This window comes from Centropristis striata, chromosome 15 (genome assembly GCF_030273125.1).
Source record: "Centropristis striata isolate RG_2023a ecotype Rhode Island chromosome 15, C.striata_1.0, whole genome shotgun sequence".
NCBI lineage: Eukaryota > Metazoa > Chordata > Actinopteri > Perciformes > Serranidae > Centropristis > Centropristis striata.
Genome location: NC_081531.1, coordinates 27,850,131 through 27,864,232, shown reverse-complemented (window position 1 = coordinate 27,864,232; position 14,102 = coordinate 27,850,131). Strand labels below are relative to the sequence as shown.

General features: G+C 40.0%; 1 protein-coding gene across 1 annotated transcript; it reads right to left on the bottom strand.

Annotated features, from left to right (window-relative positions):
- Nucleotides 1-3,622: 3,622 nt before the first annotated feature.
- Nucleotides 3,623-13,748, bottom strand: paxbp1 (PAX3 and PAX7 binding protein 1). Its single transcript, XM_059351954.1, has 18 exons — nucleotides 13,313-13,748; nucleotides 12,936-13,055; nucleotides 11,461-11,676; nucleotides 10,487-10,708; nucleotides 10,290-10,390; nucleotides 9,317-9,540; nucleotides 8,824-9,013; nucleotides 7,604-7,727; nucleotides 6,828-6,930; nucleotides 6,407-6,522; nucleotides 6,081-6,280; nucleotides 5,837-5,984; nucleotides 5,601-5,722; nucleotides 5,411-5,487; nucleotides 5,243-5,309; nucleotides 5,011-5,157; nucleotides 4,595-4,749; nucleotides 3,623-4,341 (listed from the first exon to the last, which is right to left on the bottom strand). The coding sequence occupies exons 1-18, from the start codon at nucleotides 13,632-13,634 to the stop codon at nucleotides 4,221-4,223; spliced, it is 2,775 nt and encodes a 924-aa protein (XP_059207937.1). The 5' UTR covers nucleotides 13,635-13,748; the 3' UTR covers nucleotides 3,623-4,220.
- Nucleotides 13,749-14,102: the final 354 nt, after the last annotated feature.

Sequence of the window (14,102 nt, the reverse complement as noted above, 5' to 3'; positions counted from 1 at the left end):
TCAAAGCTGGAAACTTCCCATGGGAATAAACAATTGAAGGTTGGCCCTTTACATGGAACTTAAATATAGTTGGAGAAAATATATTTTAGCATAATCTTGACTAAAACAACCAGCTTTCATGTACACTTGAATATTTGCTATTCCTCAAACACATGCACATAAAGTAGAAAAATAAAATGTGATAAAGTTCTACTTACAAATAAATCTGTTGAAATGTCATGTTTTTTCCCGTTTGAATATTTTCAAAATTCAAACGGGAAAATCAACCCTACTGTGACAATATGTTCCTCACCCATTGAATTATGATGGTAACTGTATTAAAAGCATAATTCCCCAATTAAGAGTGTATCAACAAATCTAATTATTTGTTATGTTTTTTTAATAATGTCCTGGTGTGGTCATAATGAAATGACCCAGCTAACTGACACAGATTGCATCTTTTGGCGTGCAGTGACAGATGTAAACAAACTGATGTGTTGCTGTTTGACTGACCGCGTGCTGCGCTGGGTCACCTTGAACTTTTGTGCGGGTGGATTTCAGCAACGTGTGTCAGTCAGTCTAACAGAACAGGCAAAGTCACAGGCAGCCCAGATTTAACCATTAAAAAAGAATGATGATAGTCACACTCAAGCAAAACTAGGAACTTGTGACCAGGAGAAAAATGACAAGTGACCTTGGACTCTGAACACACAACAGTCTTATTCTCAGGCTCTTCACTGACACACACCAGAGAAACAATCATATCTTTGAGAAAACAAAAGATTGACCATTAACCTCCATTCAGTTTAACAATGATGCTAAAACACAAGTTATTTTCTATTTAAACAAACAAGATGGGAGGACCTAAAATCATATGAAAGAAAGCAAAAATTGATTTTTCCATTACTTTATATTTATTCTTGATATTAGTTCTATGTTGTTTTATATTCAATTTATTCTCAGTATATAATTAAATAATTTAGTGATTTTGTTAGATTATTTTATTTTATTCTGTAAATATTTTAGCCTAGAAAGCTCTTTGTGCTTTAGCTTGAAAGGTTCTCTATAAATAAAATTAATATTATTATTATTAATAATAATACATTTCCTAATATCTCTGTCTCTCTTTGCTAATTATTATAATTATTATAAATCTGGGATATTCAGAAGAAAATGTGCCAATCAAGATATTTTATTTATCCGGTTATAAACCTAGAATATATAGAAATATTATTGAAAAGTAAAAAATAAATGAATAAATTCTTATTGTTTGTGAAAACACAGCTGTATGTTTGTCAATGAAAAAGCTGATACGGGACATCACTGCTCATTAATACAAAGTTCACTTTTGGAATCCCAATCTGTTTCTACTCCAGCAACTAATCACTTCCGTTAGTATGAATACAAATTGTGTGTGTGTGTGTGTGTGTGTGTGTATTACTATTCCCCAACGCCATAATAAGCCCCTGATCCATGTTTTGTACACAGTGCAATCTATTTACTGCAGCTACAGTTGCTTACATTCTGCGCACAGCTTCGGCAAGTCAATGTCATAAAAAAAAAAACTGCAACTTGTTTCTGAAATACAACTTATGCTGGTATTACTAAATATACAGGCAAGTGAACATGGAACCAGGAGAAGAAATATGAAGCCCTACCACCTCCAGAATCTCAGTGAACCTGGAAAGCTTCCACTGGCTCCCTTCAGTGCATTTGTATAGGCTACATACAGCCCTGCAGTCAGCAACTTGCCCACTAGTGACCCACTTTCACAGAAGCTAAAGTTAGACCCAACTGCTCTCGCCACCAAGATCTAAAAGGTCAACTCTTGTCACTGAGTCATACTTAAAATGTAGTCAAATTTAGAATTGACAAAATGCAGTCAGTTGCTTACTAATTTAGCAGTTATTTAGATCTATTTGTGACCCTTCTAAAAGGATTCTGCTTTTTGTCACTTAAATGTAATAAGCTGCTTTTTCAATAGCCAAACTGTGGTGAGAATCTATTAGGCTGAGACAGGTCTGTTGAGTCATACCTCCATTAAACTATCCATCAAACTGGCTTCACGAGAAGGCTGGTGATGAATTGCATAGTTCTTGTTTATTTTATCTTTTACGGAACTACTGTAGATTTCACCTTTCCACTTTTATTTTTCAGTAACAAAGTGTACTTACTCAGGTTATAACCTGAGTAAGTACACTTTGTATACAGATAGTACCTTAATTATTTAATCCCATAGATTAGTGTTCACATTTTAACTTAAATAGCTGTTTAATTTTTCAAGATTTTAAGATACAATGCATTTACTTTTATTTTACCACTGCTGATTTATGGCTTGTTCTGCACCAGTGTCTCCTCTGTGTGGCCACTTGCTGCTTTCACTCCAGGCTACATTCACCACCATCCCCCCCAACAAAGCTGAAAACCTCTCCTAGCTGATATCAGAAGAGTTTTGAGTCCAGGACAGTTACATCCCCACTCCAAATACCACAGCCACTAGGTTCTTAACATGCATCACCAGCTTTCTTTAGAGTGGCTACAATGCAGCTCATGACATAGTCAAAGCCAGTCTTAACACACCCCAGGGACCACCTCTCTCATATTACACAGCATAGTTACGGACAATGCGTTTTAAGTAGCCCCTCAATGTAAAATCGCCAATAACTTAGGTAAAATTAGGGTAATTCTGCATTGGCGCATGATGCGTGCGCCTTATTCTTGCACTAAGGCGCACGTATCATGAAAAGGAAATTATGCAACAGGGTTGTAGGGAGTCTTGTGAAGCCCCATTCACATGCATGCTGCAGGAAACAGTAGCGCTTACTATGAAGCCGCTAAAATGGGGTCTGAGTGAAACGAGCATGTGGTTTACAGCATTTGGTGCACCCACTCAACTTTACGCACAGACATTTCCTCTCTGCTTCTGCTGGTACCCGGTGAAAATCTTGCTTAGTGCACAGATATTATACAAGTAGTTATTTACGGACTGCTCAACCATTTGGATGCGGATATGTAGCATAATGCAACGCTGTAGGAGTAGTTATTTACCTTGTAGACCCTTCGGGAGCGCATGAAGCAGTGATCCAAGATAGAGCTTTCCTTTCTTTAGATCTAAAAGTTGGTAATGCGGAAAGAAAAAGTGCGTCGACACACGGTACTTGGTAAAGCTATATGTCTCTCTGTACAGGTACAAGAAGAATTTTGGGTTGCTCTGTTTAGCGCGTTCAGATGGAGGAGGGGACACAGAGGCAAACAAGGCAAATCCCGCCCGCTCATTACAGTTGTGCAATAGCCATTAGCCTCACTACATTAGTGACCAACTGGTTAAAATCAACACGTTTACCCTCACGACGTCACATTAACTGTGACGGTGTAACTGGTTAAAAGTTGTGGTCGTGAGACAGGCGATCAGCAATTTTGGAAACCTTTAAAAAAAAGAAAGCGAAGTCGCAACTGAAGCACTGAAGCTCAGTCTCTTTCCAAAAAGTCAGAAAAAAATGAGAATATAGAAAAACGTTCAAATCAATAATTCACTTTCAGGAGCCCTTAAAATGTATTGTTTCATTGGAATAATTGTGGAGTGTGTCTTTAAGGTCATCTCAAGAGCCACTGTTTTCACTGAATTGCAACAAGACAGCGGTCATTCAAATTAATATTTTATTCACAGGCAAATAAAATGCTAAAACAAAAGTCTTACAAATCTGAATACAAAGCTCTCAGCTGCAGAGTCTTCAAGACAGTGTGTAGGTGACACAGGACGACTGTGGGGAGAAGTGGCCAACCAGAAACTTTTGGCACATATGGAAAAGTAGAGCATGTGGGAGGAATAAAGGTGGTTAAAGCAGTTTATACAGATACAGAAAGCCAGGTTGAATGTGGTGACAATTTAGAGATCATTGCCAGCCATATGCCAGCAAACCATATCAACAATTATTTACCCTTAATAAATTATGCTTTAAAGTATCGCCAGCATGTAGCATAACAGAGCTGAAAACACAAGGCCTTACCTTCAGCATAAGTCTTGTGTTGAGCATAAGAGCACGCCTTTTTCTATACATTATTCACAGTATGTACACCAACGTTGTTTTTACCTTCGCTTTTCAAGCAAGGTAGCAACTGTTGAGTTCCGTTTCAAATCCACTTACGCACACCTTTTCCAGGAATTCACCCTTAGGGATCCCATGGCTTCAAATGTCCTGCTCACAGGAAAAGATGAAAAGTTTATGTTGCCATTTCCTCCTTTATGACTTTGCTTCCAAAAGTGGCTTGATGTCTTTAATTCCAAACTCTGCTGCCACAGTGATGATGTGGTCCAGGGCATTCATGTTGCCCAACATCTTCACAACATCTTTGACGAGGTCCCTGTTGGGTAGATACGGGGTATATTAGAAGCAGTATGGACAAAATGTATTGCATCACATCTTAGCTAAAAGAAAGTGATGAAGGCAGTCATGTAAGAGTGCAAGTTAGTCAATTATATAAGTTGACATTACAACCCAGACAGTGCAATCTTCCATTGTATCATTCTTGAAGCACTTTCTTTAATATTCCAACAGATGGAGCTATAACTGAATTTAAGTCTCCCCGACATGCAGAGCACAGCAGAGATGCTCACTTGCTGTTGCGCCGTTCCACATCAGATGCTCCCAAACTGCTGCGGTACAATGAGTTGGCCAGGTAAGTGAGGTAGCGACAGAATGGCTCCAACTGAGGCAACGTCTGCTGGCCCTTCAGTCCAGAGAACCACTGCACAGGCAAACACTCCACAACCTGAAAGAAATACAAGAAAAGGACAAGAAGTGGTTAAACACTCGCCTGGTCGCCCTGTTCATTGAATCAAACGGCCATGGTTGACCAGCTGCTCCTCCACAGCAGGTGTGTTTGTCAAGTTATGGCTGCCGGCTGTAAAAAAAAGCACTTGAAAGTGGAGTGCAGTTGAAGAAAATTGTAAATCATTTCAAGTTCCTGCTGCTTCTATTTATACATTAAGCAGGAAACTACTAAACAGTAAACAGTTGGTGCGTCTCCTACCTTCTGACACTTGGGGACATTGTCCTCCCCAGTTTCTGTCGTCTGCAGTGCAGAGAGGATGTATCTATTCAGAGTGCTGTCCAATGCCAGATCCCTCAGACAAGAACCGGACAAGATCCCTTCCCACTGCAGGATGTTACCCAGCAGCTGAGACAGAAACACAACATAAATGTTAAGATACAAGTACTCCTATTAGCTGTCAATTAGTATTTTAATGGAATAATTAATCTACCTTCACACAGGACCAGAACTGCCTCTGGTAGAATAAGTAGGGACCGCTATTCTTGTTCTCCAACACACTGAATAAAAGAAAAAAAACATTTTTAACCAGTGAACAAGTTTCATTGAACATATTGAAGAGATACAAACTGGATTTCCTCTTAACAATTGTGTATCTTACGTTTTGGGGTAGAGTGGAAGGAAGACATCTTCGTCCAGAGTCCGTCTGGTCCTGAAGACGATACTTTTTAAAAGCTCCTAAAAGAGAGCAAAAAGGAAATAAAGGTGACAGTAATTCTACCAAAAGTAATGTTTTGTTCTGCAGGTGAAGTGAAGTGTGTCTATGCAGGTAGGAAGAGAGAGGAGCGTACCTGTGTGTATCGGTTGTCCCCATGGAGCACAGTAGGGTAACCTTTCATTAGTCTGTGAATGAAGCCCACCAGCCTGGCTGTCTGACTGCTTGACAGCGGGTCCCATACTTGCTCTGTCAACACTGACACAAACACACAAACCAAATCATAAACACTCGTGAACTCTTTGTCCTGGAATACATTGTTATGCCAAGAAACTCTTAGTATGCTGGGTGCCGCTGTGTGGGGAACTCTACCTGTCAGTTTGGAGAGGATGACCTTCTCCACAATAGCAGGCAACAAGCTGATATCCCCATCTCCTCTCTGCAACACGCTGTGCTCCTCAAAGCCGTAAAACAACAGCGACTCAAACCAGAGCATGTATTCGAAATTTGCACACGGAGCCTGGGAAGGGGGGGAAAAAAAAAAGTGAATATGAATTTCATGATTTACCCATTTCAAAAAGGAAAATCTTGCAAGAAAAACACACAAATGCTTTACCTCGAGAGGGTTCCATGTGATCAGCTGCAGACGGACTAACGGGTTAAAGAGTTTGGGCAGACAGAGGCCTATGTAGGCATCTTTGTAGCAGTCGGCATATTCTCTCCTCCACACTTCAAAACGGGATTTGATGCAGTCAAGAGAATGAAAGTCTTCCACCACATCCTCAAATACTTTCTTACATTCCCTGATGATACGATCTGGCCGGGATGAAAGGCTTTAGTTAGGCATGAGCCGCAGAATGTCTGATGTGCTAATCGACAAATTTGCCAATTCTCCTCATTATGCTTGATACTGTGCATTTGTGCAGCAATTTAACGACGTACCTCTCTCCATGTTGAAGCTGGTGATGTCAGTTGAGGTCTCCTCATCATCAGATGATAAGCCTTCTTTATGCTCAGCCCTCTTTCCATTCTGCTCTCTAGCTTGTCGCCGCCGAGTTCTGCACACACCCACGAGCACAAAGGCAGACAATTAAAACCAAGGACGGAATTTATGATTAACTGTGAACAGCTTGGCATTAAAATGGTTTCCTCAAAGTCCTAACTTAGGATCTCCTGCATGGCAAATCTATGAATTATTTATGCATAAAAGTGCAGAAAGCTCAGATATGAGTTTTGGCATTTTGGGGTCTGAGCTAAACACAAAAACACAGCCTGTCGAGCCAATACACCATAGTACCATTAGCCTAGCAACATGTAGCATAAATACAGTCCTCAAATCCCTGCGTGCAACTGAGCTTCATACCGTCGTGCTTCTCTTTCCGCTATCCTCCTCTGACGACTGTTCTCTTGGTATGCTGCGCGATCTCGACCGAATGAGTCCAGATTAGGAGCCATGACAGCTTTACCTGCAAGAGACAGGAACCATGTTAGAACCAGCAATGATAAGCTGAGACAACCCATAATTTCATTCTTATTCTGGGCCCTCAACATCTCATACAGCATAAAAATATTCAAATTTGCAATAATCAAACATGCTTAAAAATAAGTTAGATGAGATAGGCAAGTGATAAGCAAAAGGTCTGTTTTAAACATATAAAACAAGTTTAAATACTGGCCTAAATTGGCTATTGTATATAAAAAAGGTACCATCAGCAATAAAGCATCATATTTGTGACAAATAAATTGGTATCATTCATTTCTAGTGACTTACCTGGCTGCAACTTGATACATGTTATAGTGAAAGTGACAGATGACACGTCACTTACATCATTTCTTTATCTTTACTTAGTGACTCATTGCTTGAGCTGAGTTACAACCACCCAGCTGACTGAGACTCGGCCAATAAAGAGGAGCAGAAACAGCTCCTCCAATAAAACAGTTTTCATGTACGTACAAGCTCATTCACTCAAACTCGCACCTCAATTAACCTTAATCAGACTCATGAGGGAAACATAAAGGGGGTGGTGGGAAACAAACAATTATGTGAATAGAGCACACACACATACACACACACGCTCACATACAGAGAACTAACGAGGCCGTTCAAATAAATCATAAAAACCTTCAAGATGGACTGACTTGAAAGGCTTGCAAACTCCGACGATTCATCTTTAATATCATCCTGTCTTCTCTGGACAAGTCGTGAGGCCCGTTGCCTTAGTAACTGGTGCATGGCAGCCTCCAGCTCCAGGACAGCAGGCACCTGAAAGATATGATGCCTTCTGTGACCTCTGACCCAGACAAAAGTGGGGCTCCGAGTCACAGGGATGTCTTGCTGGAGGGGCAAGAGGAGCATGATGGACAATATAACACTGGAACCAAAATATTAAGTGTTGGGTGAAAACTTCTATAACTCTAAAATGTCATATTTCCTTGAAGGAAATCTTGCAACTCTATGGACTTTTTTTCAGCCAATGCTTCAAGGAGAAGATGCAGAAAAACCAAGTTAAATGCCTTGGAAAGTAAATGCGTTAAAACCACATAATTTAAAAAAGGAGTTAAGTTTTTTACCCAACATTGACAATATACAGTTCCAGGCTGTATTCTCTCCATACTGATTCATACTGATAACGGTGGGTTAGTGTCTCGTTCCATCATAGGATTAAAACACATCCACATAATGAAGAAATATGTTTGCAACTGGCAGGCCATGTTCTCTCTTAGTTCCATGCAGCTGCTGGAGGATCAAGACTGAATTATTCAGTTCAAACATGCATTCAGTAAGTAGCTTTAGGTGCACAAAACATTATGTTTGAACAAACTGGACTCAGATCTGACATTTTTCTGTCTAAAGTTGTCCATGCCAACTGTGTCTTTTACAGCTTACAGCTCCAACTCATCTTTCTTTACTTTTTGTATGTAATTACAAAGACAAATCCATTCCTTGTTTTTAAGACACTGAACACATTTAACAACCAAATTCTCTATGAAGTAAAAGTTTTTTTACTATACAAAAAGTGCACATTTGCAGAAGTACAATGCTGAGACAATAGATCAAAGTTATAGTTCTGGTCAAAGTAAGAGCAGTTGGGAAGCAACTGGTACATATATGGAGTGTGCTCAAAGTGACTCACTTGCAGTAACCTTGGCATATCATAACTGTAAACTAGCATCAATAACAATAATAATAATAATAATAATATCTAAAAAAATTTAATGAAATAATTATTTTTAATGACTTAATTAATGTTTTACCATATGGCTTTCTTTTTAACTATCCCTTCATAATCCACATCAAGTGGCCAGAGATCACACAGACACAAAACAGCTAATCAGACAGCAGATAAATTCTCCCTTACCTTTTCACTGAAACACTCAAGCAAGTCTCCAACATACCCTCGCATCTCTTGCAAGAATTTATATTGATCTGCATTGTCATTGGACGAGCCCTCCAGCTGCTGTATGGCGCTCTCGGAGGCAGCGAGGTCTTCTTCGATCTGTTTGTAGCGCCTGTCGTTTGCGTCGTGGCCTGCACGCATTTGGCTGAGCCTGCAGACACATGGCATACAGGGAAAGACACCAATGATGACTTAGATGGGGCTGAGGACAAACACGGTCACTCTATTAATTATTGACATACATTAAGCAGGAAATTGCTTAAAAGACAACAAGGAGCTGTAGTTGTTATTAGCGGGGACTTATGTCACCCCCCTTCAGACCTCCACACTCGCTCTTTGGCCATTACATCTGTGGATAGCTTTGCTGGGTCGTCAGGACCACAGCACACAAAGATGGCAGCAGCTGAGCTGAAGACTGATATTAGATGTTGCTGCAGTCTTCCTCTGAACCTACCTATCCTGCAGGCGTTTCTTTACCAGATCAATGGATACCGGGGTTAGATCACTAATAGGGTTCCCGTAGTGAACAGACCCATTGTCGGCTCTGCCAGTTGGCTTGGGCGTCTGTTGGGCCACAGTGCTGTAGGTGAAAGGTATGCTGTAGGAAGAGCCAAAGGGCTGGCTCTCGTAGCTGTTCTGGTAGTACACTGTGTTGTCTTCCGGCTGGCTGCTTTGAACCTAAAGGAGGAAAACACAAAATGCTTTTAACCCTCTGGAGTCCATGAAAGCACCGGCACATTACTTCTTCATGACCTGAAGACATAAAAATGAAGAAACGTTGAGTCTTGCCATCAGCTGCCCTCGAAAGTTCTGGCTTGAAACTCTATACCATTTATTTTTGATGATATTCGGCCAAGTAAAACCAGACATAATGTCAAATATATAAAGTATAAAAATATATAAGTAGAGATTATCCTCATTTAACCTGTTATATGTTATTAAGATGAATTACTTTTATTAATCCCACAATGGGGAAATTCAATTTCTGCATTTAACCCATTCTTTTTTTTTTTTTTTTTTTTTACACACAAGTGAACACACCATGCAAGGAGCAGCACATTACTGCTGTGCCGGGGGGTTAGGTGCCTTGCTCAAGGCACTCTCCAGCTACAAGCCTGATTCCTAACCTCTAGGCCACGGACTGCCCAAATATGTTATATTTGCAACCTGTGTTCATATTTGCAACATGTACATTTCAGTGTGTAAAACATAATTTTCAAGATCAGATTTTATGTTTTTATTTGTTTCTTTTGGGTTCAAAATTTTGATTTAGTACGTCAAAGTTAAAAATGAATAACCCAACATATAGGTGGTGAAGATATTTTAACAGATTTTTTAACGGATATAATAGCGCATGATTTCAGAGGGTTATCCAAAAATAATTCAATATACAATCATATAAACAGAGAAATGCTGTTAAAGCTTACTTGGGGTATGCTGATTCCTTTCCTAATCTGCTCCTGCTCCCAGCGGCGCACCTCCTCATCCTGGCCTGTATCCAGTGCCTCGTCATCACTTCCCTCAATACCTGCACATGAGAAGGGGACGTTTATGTCTTAGAATCGACCGATTGAAAACAAATATATAATCAATGATCAGTGAGTGCACAGTTTTCTTAAGGTACCTATCTCCTCAGCGATCTTCTGTCTTTGGCTTTTGTTCTTCACTCCGCTGAAACGGATCCTCTTCTCTTCCTCGTCTTCGTCGTCACTGACGTCTTGGTCTTCTCGGACCATACGTTTCTTGGTAGTCTCCGTCTCTACCAGAGGTGCTTCGCCCCCCAGCTCTCGAGCCATTTGCCGGCGCTTTCTGGCAGCGTGGATAAATGCTGCATCAGGGATCTCCCCTAGAGGAAAAGAGAAACAGGTCTTGACCAAAAGACTTGTGTTTAACCCTTTATAGGGCACTCCTGGAAATTGAAAATGTCAACCCTGAAGTGTTATTGGAGGATATTACAAGACTTTCTGCAAAATGATTAATCTTTTTATTGCAAATCAAGGTCAATTGAGTCTTTATTATTAATACATTTATTATAGTCTCTTTTCCACAGCAACCCTAAATAGACAATAACACATAATTTGCATCCATCAGCACTTTATCTTTTACCTTTAAACTATTCATTATCTTTTTAGACTACTTATTACATATGCGTAATGTCTGAATGTCTTTTTTAAAGCACCTTATATATGAGAAGCACACGTAAATTGTGTACTTTTTCAATACAATGATAATAAAGGAAAGCTTGAATCTTGTATGACTGACTGAAGCTCAAGTTAGCAAATATGGTTCTTTGCCTGATAAAGGGTTAAATTCCAAAAAGATTCAGTCAGGTCTTGAGACTAAGTACTGTATGCTATGAGGTGAGAGCACTGTCAAGTAGGTTTTAACAACAGATTAGAGGACCAAAATTTCAGAGAAGAGTACAGAGTTCAATTGTAAGATGAGTAGCAAGATTCAACTGAATTAAATATTATGCAAAATCAAACTCAGTGATATTTACTATTATATAACACTCTGGAAAAGTACAGGGTGATCAGCAAGCTGGCCCATTCTGAGCATTTGACGAGCATTTCAATTAGAGTGTGTGTGTGTTGCTACCTGGTCGGAGACTGCCGAGGGAGGAAAGCGTGTTGAATGAGGCTCCAGTTGTTGTGTTGCTCTTGGAGACTTGACCTTGTGCTTGTCCACCTTGACTTTTGGCCTCTTCCTCCTGCTCATCAGCACTGTCCACCTCCATCTCTTCCTCCCCCTGTTCACTGCCTGCCCTGCTAGTAACCTCCTCTTTGATGGCAACCACAGGCTGAGGTGGAGCATCTAGGAAAATTGAATGGAGAGAAAGATGAGACAAGAGGATAACAGATCTAGCAAACTTATTAGTTATGAAAAAGGCTTAAAGTTACAGGACAGTCTTGTTTATATATACTTAACGCATTTATATATGGGGTATAATCCAGGTATCCAGGTATAATAATCAGGGAGTTAAAGTATTGAGCATGGCCAGCTTCTGTCAATGTGCGCTGATACAATGCACAGGTCTTGCTTGCCAGTACATAAACAGAAATTATTATCATATGTCCTTTAACCTCTCCTCAGAAATCTAACCCCATCTTCTGGTACAACTCCATGTGACATTTCACTGTCAAATGTCTGAGTGTTTAAATATGATCTATTATCACAGTTATAACAGAATAATCTGTTATTCTGTCTCTGTGGATGGGGATCACTATCTGATTGACTATCTATGCGTGCGTAATTCACTAACTGTGTATGTGCCCTCTCTCTGTGCATTTATAGATTAATCATGCAAGATGCTTTGATACAATGATAATGTGCTATTATATATAATATTGTTTTAAAACTATGATTACTCTAAATGCATTCAAACTAAATACATTTATTCCATTCTTCCATCTGTCCTACTTAGAGTAAGATAATCTGTGTCTCCAATAATATCACTGCAAGTCATATCAAGGCAGGAGTTTGTGTTTTGAAAGTTTTGTTAACAGGTCAGGTCACAGACATGATGTGCTGAGCAGAAAAATAGCTGTCTTCTCTGCTTGGTGACATGACGTGTCTACATATTGAATAAACTGGCAAATCAGCGGATTGAGGCACTTCTGGAAAGATTTACCTGCATTCTTAGAAAACTTTGTTAGGATATAAAAAGGGTTAAAGGGAAAGTAGACTTGGTTGTGTAATCAGGGATGTGTATTTTGAAGTCAGAGACTCTGTAAACTGCACATTTCTTGACGCATTGTAATAAAGTGAAGTTAAACTGAGAACTCGGACGTCTCCTGCTCATCATTGCCCATCAAACGATCGGTGCAGAGAAATATGTGAGGATTTTGTGTTGGAGTCGGATAATTTAATATTAAAGGTTTCCTAAAAGCATTTCTCAACACAGTTTAAGTGCATTTAAGCAAATTTAAAAAAAAGAATTATAATGATATGCTACAATTCTGCTTTAAGCTCCCTCATATCTGGTGATAAACCTTGCAGCAGAACAGTCAACAACACTGTCAACGTTAACAGCAAAGATGACAGACAGAGACACTGACAGTTGAATATCTTACCTGATTTAATTTCCTGTTTAACTCCAGACTTCTCCAGATCCTCCTTGTATTCTTTCTTCAGCTGCTTGACAATCTTCTTACTGTGATTGGATTTCTTCACTCTGAACACCTCGGATCCTTCTGTTGAAGGTACAAACCGATCAGAAGTGAAAGTGAGAGGTAAGTTAAGTCAACCATGCATATCATGCGGGTTAGGTAGCTAGATTGTCATTATAGGAATGATTCCCGAGCAAGAGAATGACTTAACTGGCTATTAAGTGTATGTAGTTACGAATACGATGTTGGTGTTAAAGACAAAACGTGTTAAACATGTGTGAATAACACGCTTTCTGAAGCTAACGATTATCGGTTAGCTAACTTAGCATTGGTTAGCTTACCTTCATCATCGTCGAAACTCAACAAACTGGCTTTCGTGGGTCCAGGCACAATAGCTGCAACGGGAGCTATTTCCTTGACCTTCTTTTCTTTCTTGACAGCTCTCAAACTGTTAAAGCTAGGCTGAAACCCGTTGCTGTGGTAGTTGTCCGTGCTGCTCGGTGGCCCGGTAACGCTGTTACTGGAGGTCTCCATGAACGGGATCTCCTCCACGGCAGGCCCGAACAGCGTCGGGGCCAGCGGCGGCTGCCGAGCCTCCTCCTGCTCCTCCTCGTCGGACTCATTCCGCCGTCTAAAGTTAGCTCGCTTCGCCTTTTTAAACATTATGATTCTTTGCTAAATGCAACGGTGCATGCTTTCTGTAGGACGCCTTAAAATTGTGGTAGGAGCATAAGGGAATAATTCCCACACTGCCAGCCAGCCATTTTCTGTCAGATAGTGCGCTTCTTCTTCGTCTTTAAACTGTGAAGCTGAATACAGATACCACCGGGATAATACTGCCCCCAGCTGGTTAAACCTAGTACAGGCGCACATCAGTGATTGTCCGCGGCAGTACAGTTGTAAATGGAAAAAAATGAACTAGAAACAGAAATTTATGTAAATTGGTCTTCATGAATTTTTAAATCATTTGTTGTGAAAATGTACATCAAACTGGGGCTAATTCTTAAAATTTGCTGGTTCGTCAATAATTTTTGTTTTCCAAAGTCAGTGCTACAAATAACACTGTGACAGTTACTCCACCCATCATTGCATCCTATACAACAAGGTGGAATGGGCACCTTTATCTGTGAA